This window comes from Ammodytes marinus, assembly GCF_949987685.1.
Source record: "Ammodytes marinus genome assembly, chromosome: 4".
Taxonomy (NCBI): domain Eukaryota; kingdom Metazoa; phylum Chordata; class Actinopteri; order Uranoscopiformes; family Ammodytidae; genus Ammodytes; species Ammodytes marinus.
Genome location: NC_137233.1, coordinates 19,200,331 through 19,212,564, shown reverse-complemented (window position 1 = coordinate 19,212,564; position 12,234 = coordinate 19,200,331). Strand labels below are relative to the sequence as shown.

The 12,234-nt window shown below is 40.8% G+C and overlaps 1 protein-coding gene across 1 annotated transcript; it reads left to right on the top strand.

Moving 5' to 3' along the window:
* Nucleotides 1-287: 287 nt before the first annotated feature.
* On the top strand, nt 288-12,005 carry cldn19 (claudin 19). The gene is made up of 5 exons (XM_080025379.1): nt 288-1,009; nt 6,355-6,519; nt 6,876-6,960; nt 7,978-8,124; nt 11,045-12,005. The coding sequence occupies exons 1-5, from the start codon at nt 787-789 to the stop codon at nt 11,091-11,093; spliced, it is 669 nt and encodes a 222-aa protein (XP_079881505.1). The 5' UTR covers nt 288-786; the 3' UTR covers nt 11,094-12,005.
* The last annotated feature ends 229 nt before the right edge of the window (nt 12,006-12,234 follow it).

Genomic DNA, 12,234 nt, shown 5'->3' with positions numbered 1-12,234 from the left:
GAACTTGAGTCAATATGAATTTACCTATGGTGTTTGTTACATCTTTTTCTTTTTCTATCCCTCTTGGTTTGAAACAGTGCTTGTTTTCCCAACCAGCCCGGCCCTCTTCCCTACCAGTAGGCGTTCCTGCAACACAGTGGAATCCAATCACAGGCCGGCCTTTTTTACCCCATCCCTCCGAGGTCAGCCCGTTAAGGACTTTTTGTGTTCACATTTTTTTTCCCTTTTTGCTTTTTTTCCCTGCTACCCCTCATCGAGCCACTTGAGCCTGGAGCAGATGGAAAGATTGTAGTGGGGGGAAGTAAGCACGCAGTGGCAGCAACAAGGAGAGAGAGAGAGTGAGAATTGAAAGGAAGACATGCAGAGAGTGAGGCAGCCCAGCGACGATGCTTGTTGAACTGAACCACTGACCCACCAGAAAGTATTTCTTCCACATTGAGTCCCTCAGAGACCAAATAATCAGTCAAGACAACCCTGAGGCGAGGACATCAACTCATAGTTTCAGCTGACGGACAAAACAAACAAAACATCCCAGGACGTGGAGAGCAAAAGAGAGAAAGGAAGAGTTAGAGACGAGGAGAAACAAAGGAGAGTTCTACAAATGACAGTTAAAGCAGAGAAGCAGGAGATGCTCAGGGGGACCAGAAAGTGAAGAGAAAAACTGACAGAAAGTAAGAGGATTGCTACACGTGTGCCCCACAAAGACTGCTCTGAGAAAGGGCAACTGTGAGTGAAGCAGGGAGTAGAAGAGCAAGAGCAGACATACACAGATAGCTGAAGTGAAGGATGGCCAATTCAGGTCTCCAGTTGTTGGGTTATTTCCTGGCGTTAGGTGGCTGGATCGGCATCATCTCCACCGTGGCCTTGCCCCAGTGGAAGCAATCGTCGTATGCCGGCGATGCCATCATCACAGCCGTGGGTCTCTACGAGGGGCTGTGGATGAGCTGTGCCTCGCAGAGTACAGGGCAGGTTCAGTGCAAGATCTTTGACTCCATGCTCTCGCTGGACAGTGAGTATGACGTTTGAATTTGGGCAAAACCTGATTAACTTGGTAGTGGCTCTGATCTCCTAACTCCTAAACTGTGTACTAATGTCATTCTACCAACTATTTTGAAAAACACTACCTACACTCATATAGACATATTGTGAATGAATCATTTTTTATGATTATCATGTTTGGCACATTTTATGTAAAAACCTTGGGGCTGGGGTTTGAAAATGTCCATGTGGCACTGTGTATTTTATCAAGTGATATTCATTGGAGACTTTTTCAGATGATGAAATAGCAGTTAGAATTCAAGTAGGTGCTTGTAAAGCGTCACCTTCTCTAATCCTTTAAATCACACTGTACTGTCTCTATACTCCACACTATATTTTCAAATCGCTTTCATACTTGGCTGCTCTCATTTAATCATCTTCAACTATTTTTGATAAGGCAGTTCTGGGTGACTTTTCATCAGCTAGGATGACAATAGAAATATCCAGTGAAAACCTTTGCCTTCCCGAGTTACCCCAAGCAATATATATGGTGTTGTATTACACATCACAACACTTATTTTAGCTTGCCAATTCGTTAGGCCAAACGTACTAATCTGCAGCAAAAACAGAAGGAAAACAAGACCCCAAGCTCTGGCCCTCTGGGACGCATTTAATTCAGACGCTGCAGATCTCATTTAAAAATGTTTGCTATTTGAATCTTTAATGACGTTATATAAAACTCCATGTGGAAATATGCAAGGAGTGGGAAGGGGTCAGGAATGTGGGGTTCGGACATAAATTAGCTCAGAATATGAGGCTGCTGTCATCTCCAATCTGTGAGTAGGACCTAGTGGCTCATAATTAATGGAACACAGATTATAGGAATCAGTCCATCTACTGTCTGCTTAAATCATTAGAGATTCTAATGAAAGGCTACAGAGGGTGGGCTCCGTCAGAAGTACTTCTCACAGAACAACTGGCGACTTTCAGTTGGTCTGTTTTTCTTGATGGTTCTTCATCACCGTCATTGCAAGTCCTGCTGTGGGCACACTTGCCTCCCAGCAATAAACAACACACTTCACAAACATTTTGGTGTATTGGGTGAGCCATCATATCAAAACATTTTCCTGTGGCGTTCTGTGTGGCGGGTGGCCGAGCTGATCTCCCATCTCCTTTGGTTCATTGCAGCAATAAGAACAGCGTATTGTCCTTGTTGATGAATAAGGGACTGTTAGTAGAAGAAAAGGGCAGTGTTGAGCTAAACACCAGAGATATTCCCAGAATGCGCTCTGTCGTCCCCACACACTCACATTGTTCCATTTGTCCATTAAAAAGACCCCGGGGAGTACAGATTCGGACTGAAGACAAACACTGAAGAAAAACCCCTTCCAAAGAGTTAACTCCATGTTCGTCTGAATGAACACTGAAGTGAAAAGTCGTGACCAAGCATTCTTGATCAATCATAGGTTCATTCAGGAGCAATGGAGCAGATCAGCATCCAATCATGTGTACGGGGGTCAGGGAAGGCACTGCAGGTCTGAATCTTGATTAAACAGCCCTCTGGCGTTGGTTTGATCCTACCATAACACTGATTTGAGTTCAGAGGAACTTTTCTCCCTGGCTTCATTCGCAGCAGGAGCAGCATGTGATGGTGGGTATAATTGTTCACCAGACTGTGTTGTGCTCTACTGATGCGGCCAAGCAACCGTAGTGGAAACAGTTGGAATCTGCCACAGCTTTCCTGACTATTTTGCTCAGATGGGAACTGATGATCAGGAGAATACATGGTTAAGAAAGTAGGCAATTATTGTCAGGAGAGTGCACATGGTGGTGCTGAAAGGACAGCTCTTCAGAACCAGAAACATCTGAGCGTGATACTAAAGACACATCGCCTATGCCAATCTCTTCCGCCATATTACATGAGTACCTTGTATCTGAACTTTCATGCAAAGGGCAAAATGTATTTGGTTTTGCGTAAAAGCATAGAAAACAAGTATATGTGATGGGTTGTTGATCAGGTTCAGTCATGATGACTAGATAATAGTTTCACAACAGCAAACATATTGTGTGAGAGTATCCCATGGTGAGCAATGACATCATCTATTCAAGTCTTAATTAGCTTTAAGAGTTGTGTCTTTACCATTTATGATATTTGGGTTAACACCCTCAAAGTGAAGTAAGGGGAATTTGCTCAAGGAAAATGTAATTGTCTCCAAGTTAAATGTGCTAGTACAATAAAAAAAACATCACATTACTGTGTTTGTGCTGTGAGTTTGAAGTTAAAGTGGATTGGAAAAGGACGGTAGTTGGCAATTATGAGTTTCATTTTATGGCTAGGTAGTGAGTGGGCAAACAGATATTACGTAGGACAGAGTCACAAGTGACCTCACAATGGGACCTTACAGTGCCCACATACACACACCAGCAAGCACACACAGTTATTGAACGCTTGTGGCTGGCACTGCCAACCTTGGCACTAGAAAGAGAGGGCTTAGTAGGGTGAGCCAGCCTACCCCTACCTCCTCCCATCCCAGCTCTAGCCTCTCTGTCACCCCAGACCACCCTCCAAACCCCTTCTGTTTGTCACCAACTGAAACTGGTGAGAGTGGTGTCATTGAGCATATAGTCCTGAACCCCCACTCACCCTGAGAAGAAAGGAAGAATTGCCCTGAGTAGATGAAAGAAAAGAAAAATCAAACCCTTCTCTGTTGCAGACCATTCAGATACTCCATCAAAAGAAGCTCTGGAACTATAAATCAGACTTCAAAGATTGCTCCATCCTCCTCCCCACATCATAAGTCTCTTCAGATCAGTGTTTGAAATGCTACTTCACTGCTGCACCATGAATGATGGTGTATGTATTTATGTCACAATGACAAACGATGACTTCAGGTTCCCCTTCAAGCTGGTGCTCAAAAGCTGTCTTTGAAAAAATTTAAATTTCATACACATATAGTCACATTCTTTCAACTTTTCTAGTTTAGTATTACAATGTATTCTTGACTTTTAAAAGAGTAATTTGACACAACAATCTCTACTAAAGTTTTGAAAAGCATGTGTAAGTGAAAGCTTTGGAAAAAGCTAAACTCTTGCTAATTCAATTTTATTTTCATTAATTTTATTGGTGAGCTTGGAAACTGTAGTTGGACAAAAAGCTGCTAAATGTTCCTTGATTTAAGATGTTGTATCAAACTATTAAAGTAAAGAGTTAAATGTAATTCTCAACCTTAAAAACAAAAAATCAAAAAAACTCAACTGAACTTACTCACCTGTTTGTGTGTCTTTGAAGACAGTAATATGTGGATGAAAGCTCAAGAAAGACTCATCCATTATATTCCATAGTTGAGTAATGAAAGTTAAATCTTAAACAGTAATTTTCCCCCATAGCTTTAATAACTGTGCGAACTATTCGGTTCTAGTTGAGTGTGAAATGTAATTGTTGACCTCAAAAAAAGTTGTTTGACTTCTCCTATCTCAAGGCTTTAATTCAAGTTAGTTAATATTTAGTTATTTTCTCTGTCTAATAATAATATTCTAATTGAGTGTAAAAGTTAATCCTAGACCTTGGAAAGTGCTGTTTGACAACTCATTGAAGACTATTGGGCTTGGACAAAAGCTAACCTATATGTAAAATTCCAAACAAACAATTAATTTATTTTATTCAGCCAACGTGTGTCTGTGGCTTTGATGTCATTTGATTTTCGCCTTTTATCTTGGGATGCATTAACAATGCTGACTCTTATAGACTAGTGTTTGTGACTTTGGTTGCTAAACTTGTATCAATAGCTGTTATGTTGAATTTAATTACCAAATGTGTCAGCTTTGTCAGATATATTGTTGGACGGATGGATGTTGAACTTTGCAGGTTCCGCTGCTGGGATTTCAACAATCCTTTTACTTGTTGCTGATAAGAGCCACTGCATCAGTATTTTGAAAGTAACATTAAACACTCAGCGTTGCTTTGGCTTTTACACGTATGTAAGCGGCTGTGTTTGAGGCAGTAGTGTCTGATCGCTGTGGCGACAGCCCCATGAAAACAATCTTGCTTTGTGACAGAGGCACACTAATCCCACTGTGTGAAACATGGAAAGCAGGCCCTCCTACAGGCAGCTTTGTGTCAGAGAGTTGTGTGTTTCATCTGTGTCTATTCCACCTACAGTCATCGCGTGTGTGCAAATATTGGGGATTTATAAAGTATATGTCTGTGTGTGTGTGTGTGTGTGTGTGTTTTTGTGTGTGCATGCGTGTGTGTGTGTGTGTGTGTAAATATGTGTAATGACGTTCCTCCCACTAAGTTATGTGTGTTCGAAGGCCTTTGTGGGCAGCATGTAAGCTTTTTGAAAAGGCTAAACCACAGTGGAATGATGGGGAGACAATTTGTAAGATCATTTAGGGTCCCAGAGCTTTACAAAAGAAGTCACTTCAGGAAATAAAAACGCTGGAATTATTCTGCTGAAAAGTAGGACAGTGGTGGACTCTTCCAAATGAGCTATCTGTCGTGAATGCATCTGATCTCCCATCCATCCTGCATGGTGTGGTCATCAAACGATTATCTTATAATTATCACTTGAAATTATGGCTGTCCCAACTCAGAGATTCAACTATTCACGATTCTGTTTGACAATCAGAAAAGTCCATTAGAGTAAGATATATTGCCTTCTGTCTGCATGAAAACGGTTTAATGAAAAAGTGTTATAAATCCAGGGTGGAGATCTTTGAAAACTCCATTGTGCCTGTGTATACAGGTGAAGCAGAGGTTTGAGACTTGGCAGAGGCACAAACCTCGCCATGCTGTGACAGCTGCATAGATCAATATGAGAGTGTTCCTGAATTGCAAGTAAAAACGAGACGCTTGTGGTCCAGACAGGGGGCTTAATTGTTTCCAAGGCAAACTATTTTAACTACAGCATTACTACGCTTAGCAGAGGAGTATCAATACATTGCGCAAAAACTTATGAGTCCGCACTGCTCAAAACTTTTTTTCTATGGTGTTTGAGATGACACATTATTGCCACCTACTGGCCTGGCATGATTTCATCAGTGTTTTGCTTTTAACCTGTTTTATTGTGATGCACATTGACTGACGAAACAAATAAATAATATCTGACGGGTTACGGCTCGACTGGAAGAATCGACTGTGGGGGTTCCAACTGAGTCGAATCATTGACTTTCAGTGGGCCGCCCTACCAGAAATGTGTGTGTTATCATTATTGCAGGTTATGGACTTAAAGTTTTTTTCTAATCTTTCACCAATTCCCCCCCCCCCTTTCCCTTTCTACCCACCTTTATTTCATATATTCTACTTTATCAATATCATTCACCATCCTGTGCTACCCTCTGCAATCCTTTCCTCCTCATTTTCCTCTCTTTATCTAGTCCACATCCAGACATGTCGGGCCCTTATGATCGTGTCAGTGCTGATGGGCTTCATCGGCATCATCGTCAGCGTGGTGGGCATGAAGTGCACAAAGGTTGGAGACAACAACCCGCCAACCAAAACTCGCATAGCTGTGACCGGAGGAGCTCTCTTTCTGCTCGCAGGTGTGATTTCTACTCTGTTCTCTCTGCTGATGCTCAGTTTAGTTTGCAACCAAACGCATATTGTAATATATTCTGCAACCAGTTCATTTAGCTAGAGTGTTTTGGCATTTTTGTAGCCTACATCTCTCACTGGGGGTTCTCTCGGTAATTAGAGTCCCTGCTGTAAACAGGAAGTGGTCATTTTAGGAGCATTATCTGCTGACCTCAGACATAAGCCGCAGGACTCTGGGGAGAAAAATTAACCAAGCAAGGATTCTACAATTCTCTGTTATGTTGTTGTACTTAGAGTAAGTGCTTCGATGCTAGATTGATGCAGAGATTTGATATACTCTTCTTAACCTTTCCTCCCTCCAAAGGTCTATGTACACTGGTGGCTGTCTCCTGGTATGCCACTCAGGTGTCCTATCAGTTCTTCAACCCCAATACACCACCCAACGCCAGGTATGTAAAAGCTGCAGAGCTCTATTGCTGAACATCTGGGACCCTCATTAATATTAGTGGGTGTGACTTATACAGAGATTTGTTATGTAACCGTTCAACTCGTAGTCTTTCACCTTAGAACAGAATATTATTGCTCCTCAAATGCTGTCAGAAACATTTCAGATTAAAGCTAAGACTTTTGGGTGGTCAAGCAAATGAGCATTGTTAAATGTGTGCCATTTGAATTCTACCTTTCATTATTAGTAATCATAGCAATTTGGGCGAATGTTGCTATGCCTTTTAAATAATTAAAAAACCATTAATATATACATTGTTGGTTTTGTCAGGGGACTAACACAACATAGTCAATTGGGTTAATCTCTGTTTACTCTAACTGTGCTCTGTGTGTCCAAATTCTAGATTCTAAAATACTGTGTCAAAAATGAGCAATAGAAAACATTATTAGATTGACTCTTAATGCCAATATAATCCATTGACAAATGACACATTAAACAAAGGACAGATTAAAAAACGTCTGGTTCATTTTAGACATTGTGCATGTAAGGTAGACCAGGGTAGTTTAAAGGACAGGAACAACATAAAGGACAGGAACAACAGCCTAATACACTTAGAAAGCTTTGACCATTTTTAATTATAATGATGGCTAGCTTTAGCTGCTAACATTGCTTAATTTTGGCAAAAAACATTCCAACAAGTCCAATAATTAATGAACATAGTAACTTTAGCTAGCTGCTAATAGTTCGTGATTATGGCTAATAAACATAGATGGTTTTAGCTACTAACATGTACTAATAATAGCAGAAAACAAGTCAAGTTTTACTCGCTGAGTTTAAATCATTGGCGATAACTGTACAGCTAGCCAGCTGAAAAGCAGTATAATCTTTTAATGATCAGGCCAAAATACCTGTAGGCGTATGTAAGATAATGTTCATTGCATCCATTTTAGTAAAAAGATGAACAGTCTTAGCCATACGTATAGCTATCGTTTTTACCTTGTCCTCTCTCCCTCTTGCAAAGGTATGAGTTTGGCTCGGCCCTGTTTGTGGGCTGGGCGGCGGCCAGTCTGACGGTCCTGGGTGGCTCCTTGTTGTGCTGCTCCTGCTCCAAAGACGACATGCGAGGGCAGCAATACTATCGCCAATCACAGCCTTCCACAGCCAGGGAGTACGTCTAAACCCCACCCGTTCCAGCAGCCTCCCAAACAGAGAAGCATTGGACACACTTTACCAGCTCAAATGACACAAAACAAAAAGTCTTTCATGTGATCATGCAGTATTCAGACTGGCATACACATGCAGACACTGGCAAACAATATAACACACATACTGTATATACAGTAATCCAACAGTAGGATGTATTTTTGTGGCCATAAAAGCTACAGACATAATACATTTATTTGTGAGCAGCCAACCTGCATAGTTCATGTCCATCATCCAGCTTTCTTATATTATGATTACCTTGAACTGTGAATGGAAACGTTGCATGTGCTTTAATGTCATTATTCAATCTACTTTTCATCAGTGCACCTGCTTAAATCTGACAACATAATCACAGCTACTCACTCTTAGTCATCCATTATCTAAGAGTGACACACTTGGTAGGGAAATCTACATTTAAACTGAATGGAAAGGCAATATATGATGTGTATCACAGCATACACGTATACACAGAGAAAATGGACATGGAGCTATAAATGCCTTGTATAAGCATGTCCTATGCTTCCTGGTTGGAGCTGCACCTTTGGTTTCACTTGATATTGCTCTGTGTATTCACACTCCTCTGGTGCAGTGATGTTGTGAAGAGGGAAAGCCCTAAATTATTGTAAGAAACCTGAACCTAGAGGACTCTGATGTTTCCAGTTCAGCATCAAAACACAGCAGAAGGAAAACAGAGAGTGTTTACAATTAGTTGTACTGTGGCTCAATGTACATTGCTCAAATGATTTTGAACATCTTGATTTGAAGGGCCAGGTGCCCATTACCAAAATGTAGCTTAGATAAAATTTGAAGAACCAGGTCCGTAGCCAGAATTGTAAGAATACTGAGATCAATAGTTCAAGACCCACTTTCCTAACATTGGAATAGTCCATACAATATCTGCCTAGCCCTGGTTCACACAACAATCACTTGATGAGAGCTGCACAGTGGAGTTGAAACACTGGATAAAAGGTGTCAACTTACTTTGTACTGAGTACCAATGTTGTTTATGATCCTTGCACCATTTTACTCAACTCTAAGAAAGTGGAGGTTCTCATAGACACATATCAACTCACTCCATCAACTAACGGCATAATTCCAGACTCATTCACTCATAATCTCTTGTATAACAAACCAATGTCTATGGTCTTAGCTGTTTCATATAGTTCTTACTGAAGTATAATCATCATAAGATACTAGTGCCGTATTTGACATTTCTTTATAGACTATTAGCTAACATGATGCTTGAAACAGAGTTGGAGAAATACAATTTAACTTCACTGCAGCAAAACGTTGGTCAGGTTCTTTTGCAAACCACTGACAATTACATGAGGAGGAATTACAAAAGATATTTGTAAAATCGGTCCCACATTAGAGCCTGTAAAACTCAACGGCAGGTTAAATTGGCTCTTGAGTTCGCCCCTTGACGCTCCCACATCTCCTGGCCCTCATTTGTGTTTCTGAAAGAACTAGTCCATCACTGTTCCAGATAATAAAGCCATTAACTTTTCTTAGAATTTCTCCCAGTCCCCCAATGTCCTGGTCCTACTGCCCCTCTTCTTGGTAACACTTTGTTTGTGGAGTGCTCTGTTATTCTCAAATTTGGGGCGGGGGTTTGTAGGTCTATAAGTAATTCCTTTGTCAGGCGTTTCTGGTCTGTCAGTAGCAGCTGTGCTATAGGGATTGTTCAACAACAAGTCTGAAAAAACTACGTGTAAAGCTATGTCCAAAGAAAATAAGTTTAGGATTTAAAGTTCTAATTTGAATTTTGGAAAATACTCTCATTTATTGTTGGGAGATAGATGAGAAGACAGATGCCGCTCTCATACAGTATATAACATGATGGAAGCCAGGAGACGGTTAGCTTAGCATCGTATCCTGACTAGAAGCATTGGGGAACAGCTAGCCTAGCCCTGTGTAAAGGGAACAAACAAATGAGCAGTACTATCTATGGCTTTATAGTTATCACAAATACCTAAAAGTTGTATAAATTTTCTCACCCAACTCTCAAGAAATTATGGTATTTCCCCAGATCTTGAACTATTCCTAAATCTGACTTAATGTATTAATCATTACTAATATTCATTTAAAATACGTAATCTCTTCAAATCATAGATTACTGGTTGGTTGACATGTAGCATCACCCCATGCTTATTCTCATTGACTTTTCACACTTTCTTTGCAAACGTCTTTAAAACCAAGTGCACTGTTCTTTGCAATGCTTCATCACTGAGAGTCTGACAGGTCTTGATGTTTCTCTTATGTCCCCTCCTGTCCTCTAATCCTGTTCTTCTCCGACTGTCTTCTTCTCTCCTCTAATTCAGGGCAGAGTTGTTGAGTGAAAGTAGTTTCCGTGACTGATCAGCCCCTGCCTCTTTATCGAGGACTATCCGACTTTTCCAACCACTGTCTTCCCCTTTTTCTTCCTGTCACCTCTTAGACCCTAAATTTGTGGTAGAATATTACCCTTTCCTCAGTGTTACGGCTGCACCTTATCATTTTTAATGTGTACCAATATGAATTGTCTACCGCCCCCCCCCCCCCCTTTCCTCCCTCCCCACACCCAACCCCCTGACCTTCTGAGCCTTGTCTGTAAATATGGACTCTTAAAGGATATGTGACCAGACCTTCTATTTAAGAAATGTGTTGTCTTCAACACTCTACTACACCTCCCCCCACCCATTTCTTTCCCACTTTTGGACGAAAAGTTAATAATGTGTTGAAACCCCTTTGTGGTTTTTGTTGCGCTGATTTATTATTTCACTTATATCCTATGACTTCTGGGTGTTTTAGTTTTAGTTTTTGTAAATGTGTTTATTTTGGCTTATTTTGTTCGCTGTGACTGTACTTTGACTGAAACGTGTCTTTTTTTCCCTTTTGAATTGCAGACCAAATGTTAAAAGTACCCCACCAGAGAAAAGGGAGCAGTACTTGTAGTTTGGGAGAGTCTTCAGTCCTTACCATGGTTTAGATGTCTGTCAACAGACAAAACCCTCTCACCGAAGACTTCAAAACAGACAAGCAGACACCATTAGAGAAAGAATTTATGAGCAGCAACCTTTCAAGCGTATTGCAACAACATGAATTAGAATCGTTGCTGACTGAAGCAAAAATAAATAGTTTGGGGATGTTTTGTGAACCTGTTGTTTTTGGGGGGATTGACAAAGATGATATAATTGCTGGTCTGTTTTGTTGACTTTGGGAGAGAGCAGTCATTCAGGGTATGTTTTCTATAACATGTTCAAATGCCCGGGTGTATATACCACCTACTATATTCTTTTATTTTTTACTACATGTATGATGTTTTACTACAGTGCCTTATAACACATGGTTGTGCACATGTATGTTATTGACTTCTTGAATTCTTTATAGTCTCCCATCCCATCTGGGGGATGCATGTCCATAGTTCTGTATGCCTATTTTCTATTGTTGGATTTCTGAATGTGAATTTGAAGCTACTCAACAGTACCACTTACGAAACAACAAAGACATACATACCATAGATCTTCAGCATAGTGCCTTATGCAACTGTTTGTGAGAAGCTGTGCATGGGCATGTTTCCCAGTAGCCTGGATTGAGGATATACCCAGTTAATTTGTTTTGTCAAGTGCCAATATGATTTAGTTTGAACGACGAGTCATTGTCTTGTAGACTCTATAGGATGTACTGTACTGTGTGCTGTCTCCCGTACTAAGGAACTCCAGCTTGCTGAGTGTTCAAAAGCCCCTTCTGATGCCTGCATTTATTTACCATGCCATTCCTTTCTCTAATAATTACCTCCTCCATGTTGTGTATCATCTCATTAAAGTACCCCTGTCTGTTTCTTTTAGAATGAAGTAAACAGAGACATAAAAAATGTATTTGGCTCTGAGTCAGTGCTTTATTAGTTGTCTCTTAACTTTGCACCCTGGCATGACTTTCCGCCCACTCCCCCCGCACTCGTACCTCCTTTCCAGCTCAAGTACTTCTTTTGCACCCTGTTGTTCAATAATTGCCGACTTGGAAATTCCACTTCTGCTCCACTGGACCGTGGCACATTCTCAACGGTGAAAGTTAACACCACCGCTACAACTGACAA

Bases quoted from the DNA above. Each gene is read 5' to 3' on its own strand.
- cldn19 (XM_080025379.1), top strand. From the start codon at position 787: ATGGCCAATTCAGGTCTCCAGTTGTTGGGTTATTTCCTGGCGTTAGGT. The intron at 1,010-6,354 runs GTGAGTATGACG...CTCTTTATCTAG, and splicing joins CTCCATGCTCTCGCTGGACA to TCCACATCCAGACATGTCGG. The intron at 6,520-6,875 runs GTGTGATTTCTA...CTCCCTCCAAAG, and splicing joins AGCTCTCTTTCTGCTCGCAG to GTCTATGTACACTGGTGGCT.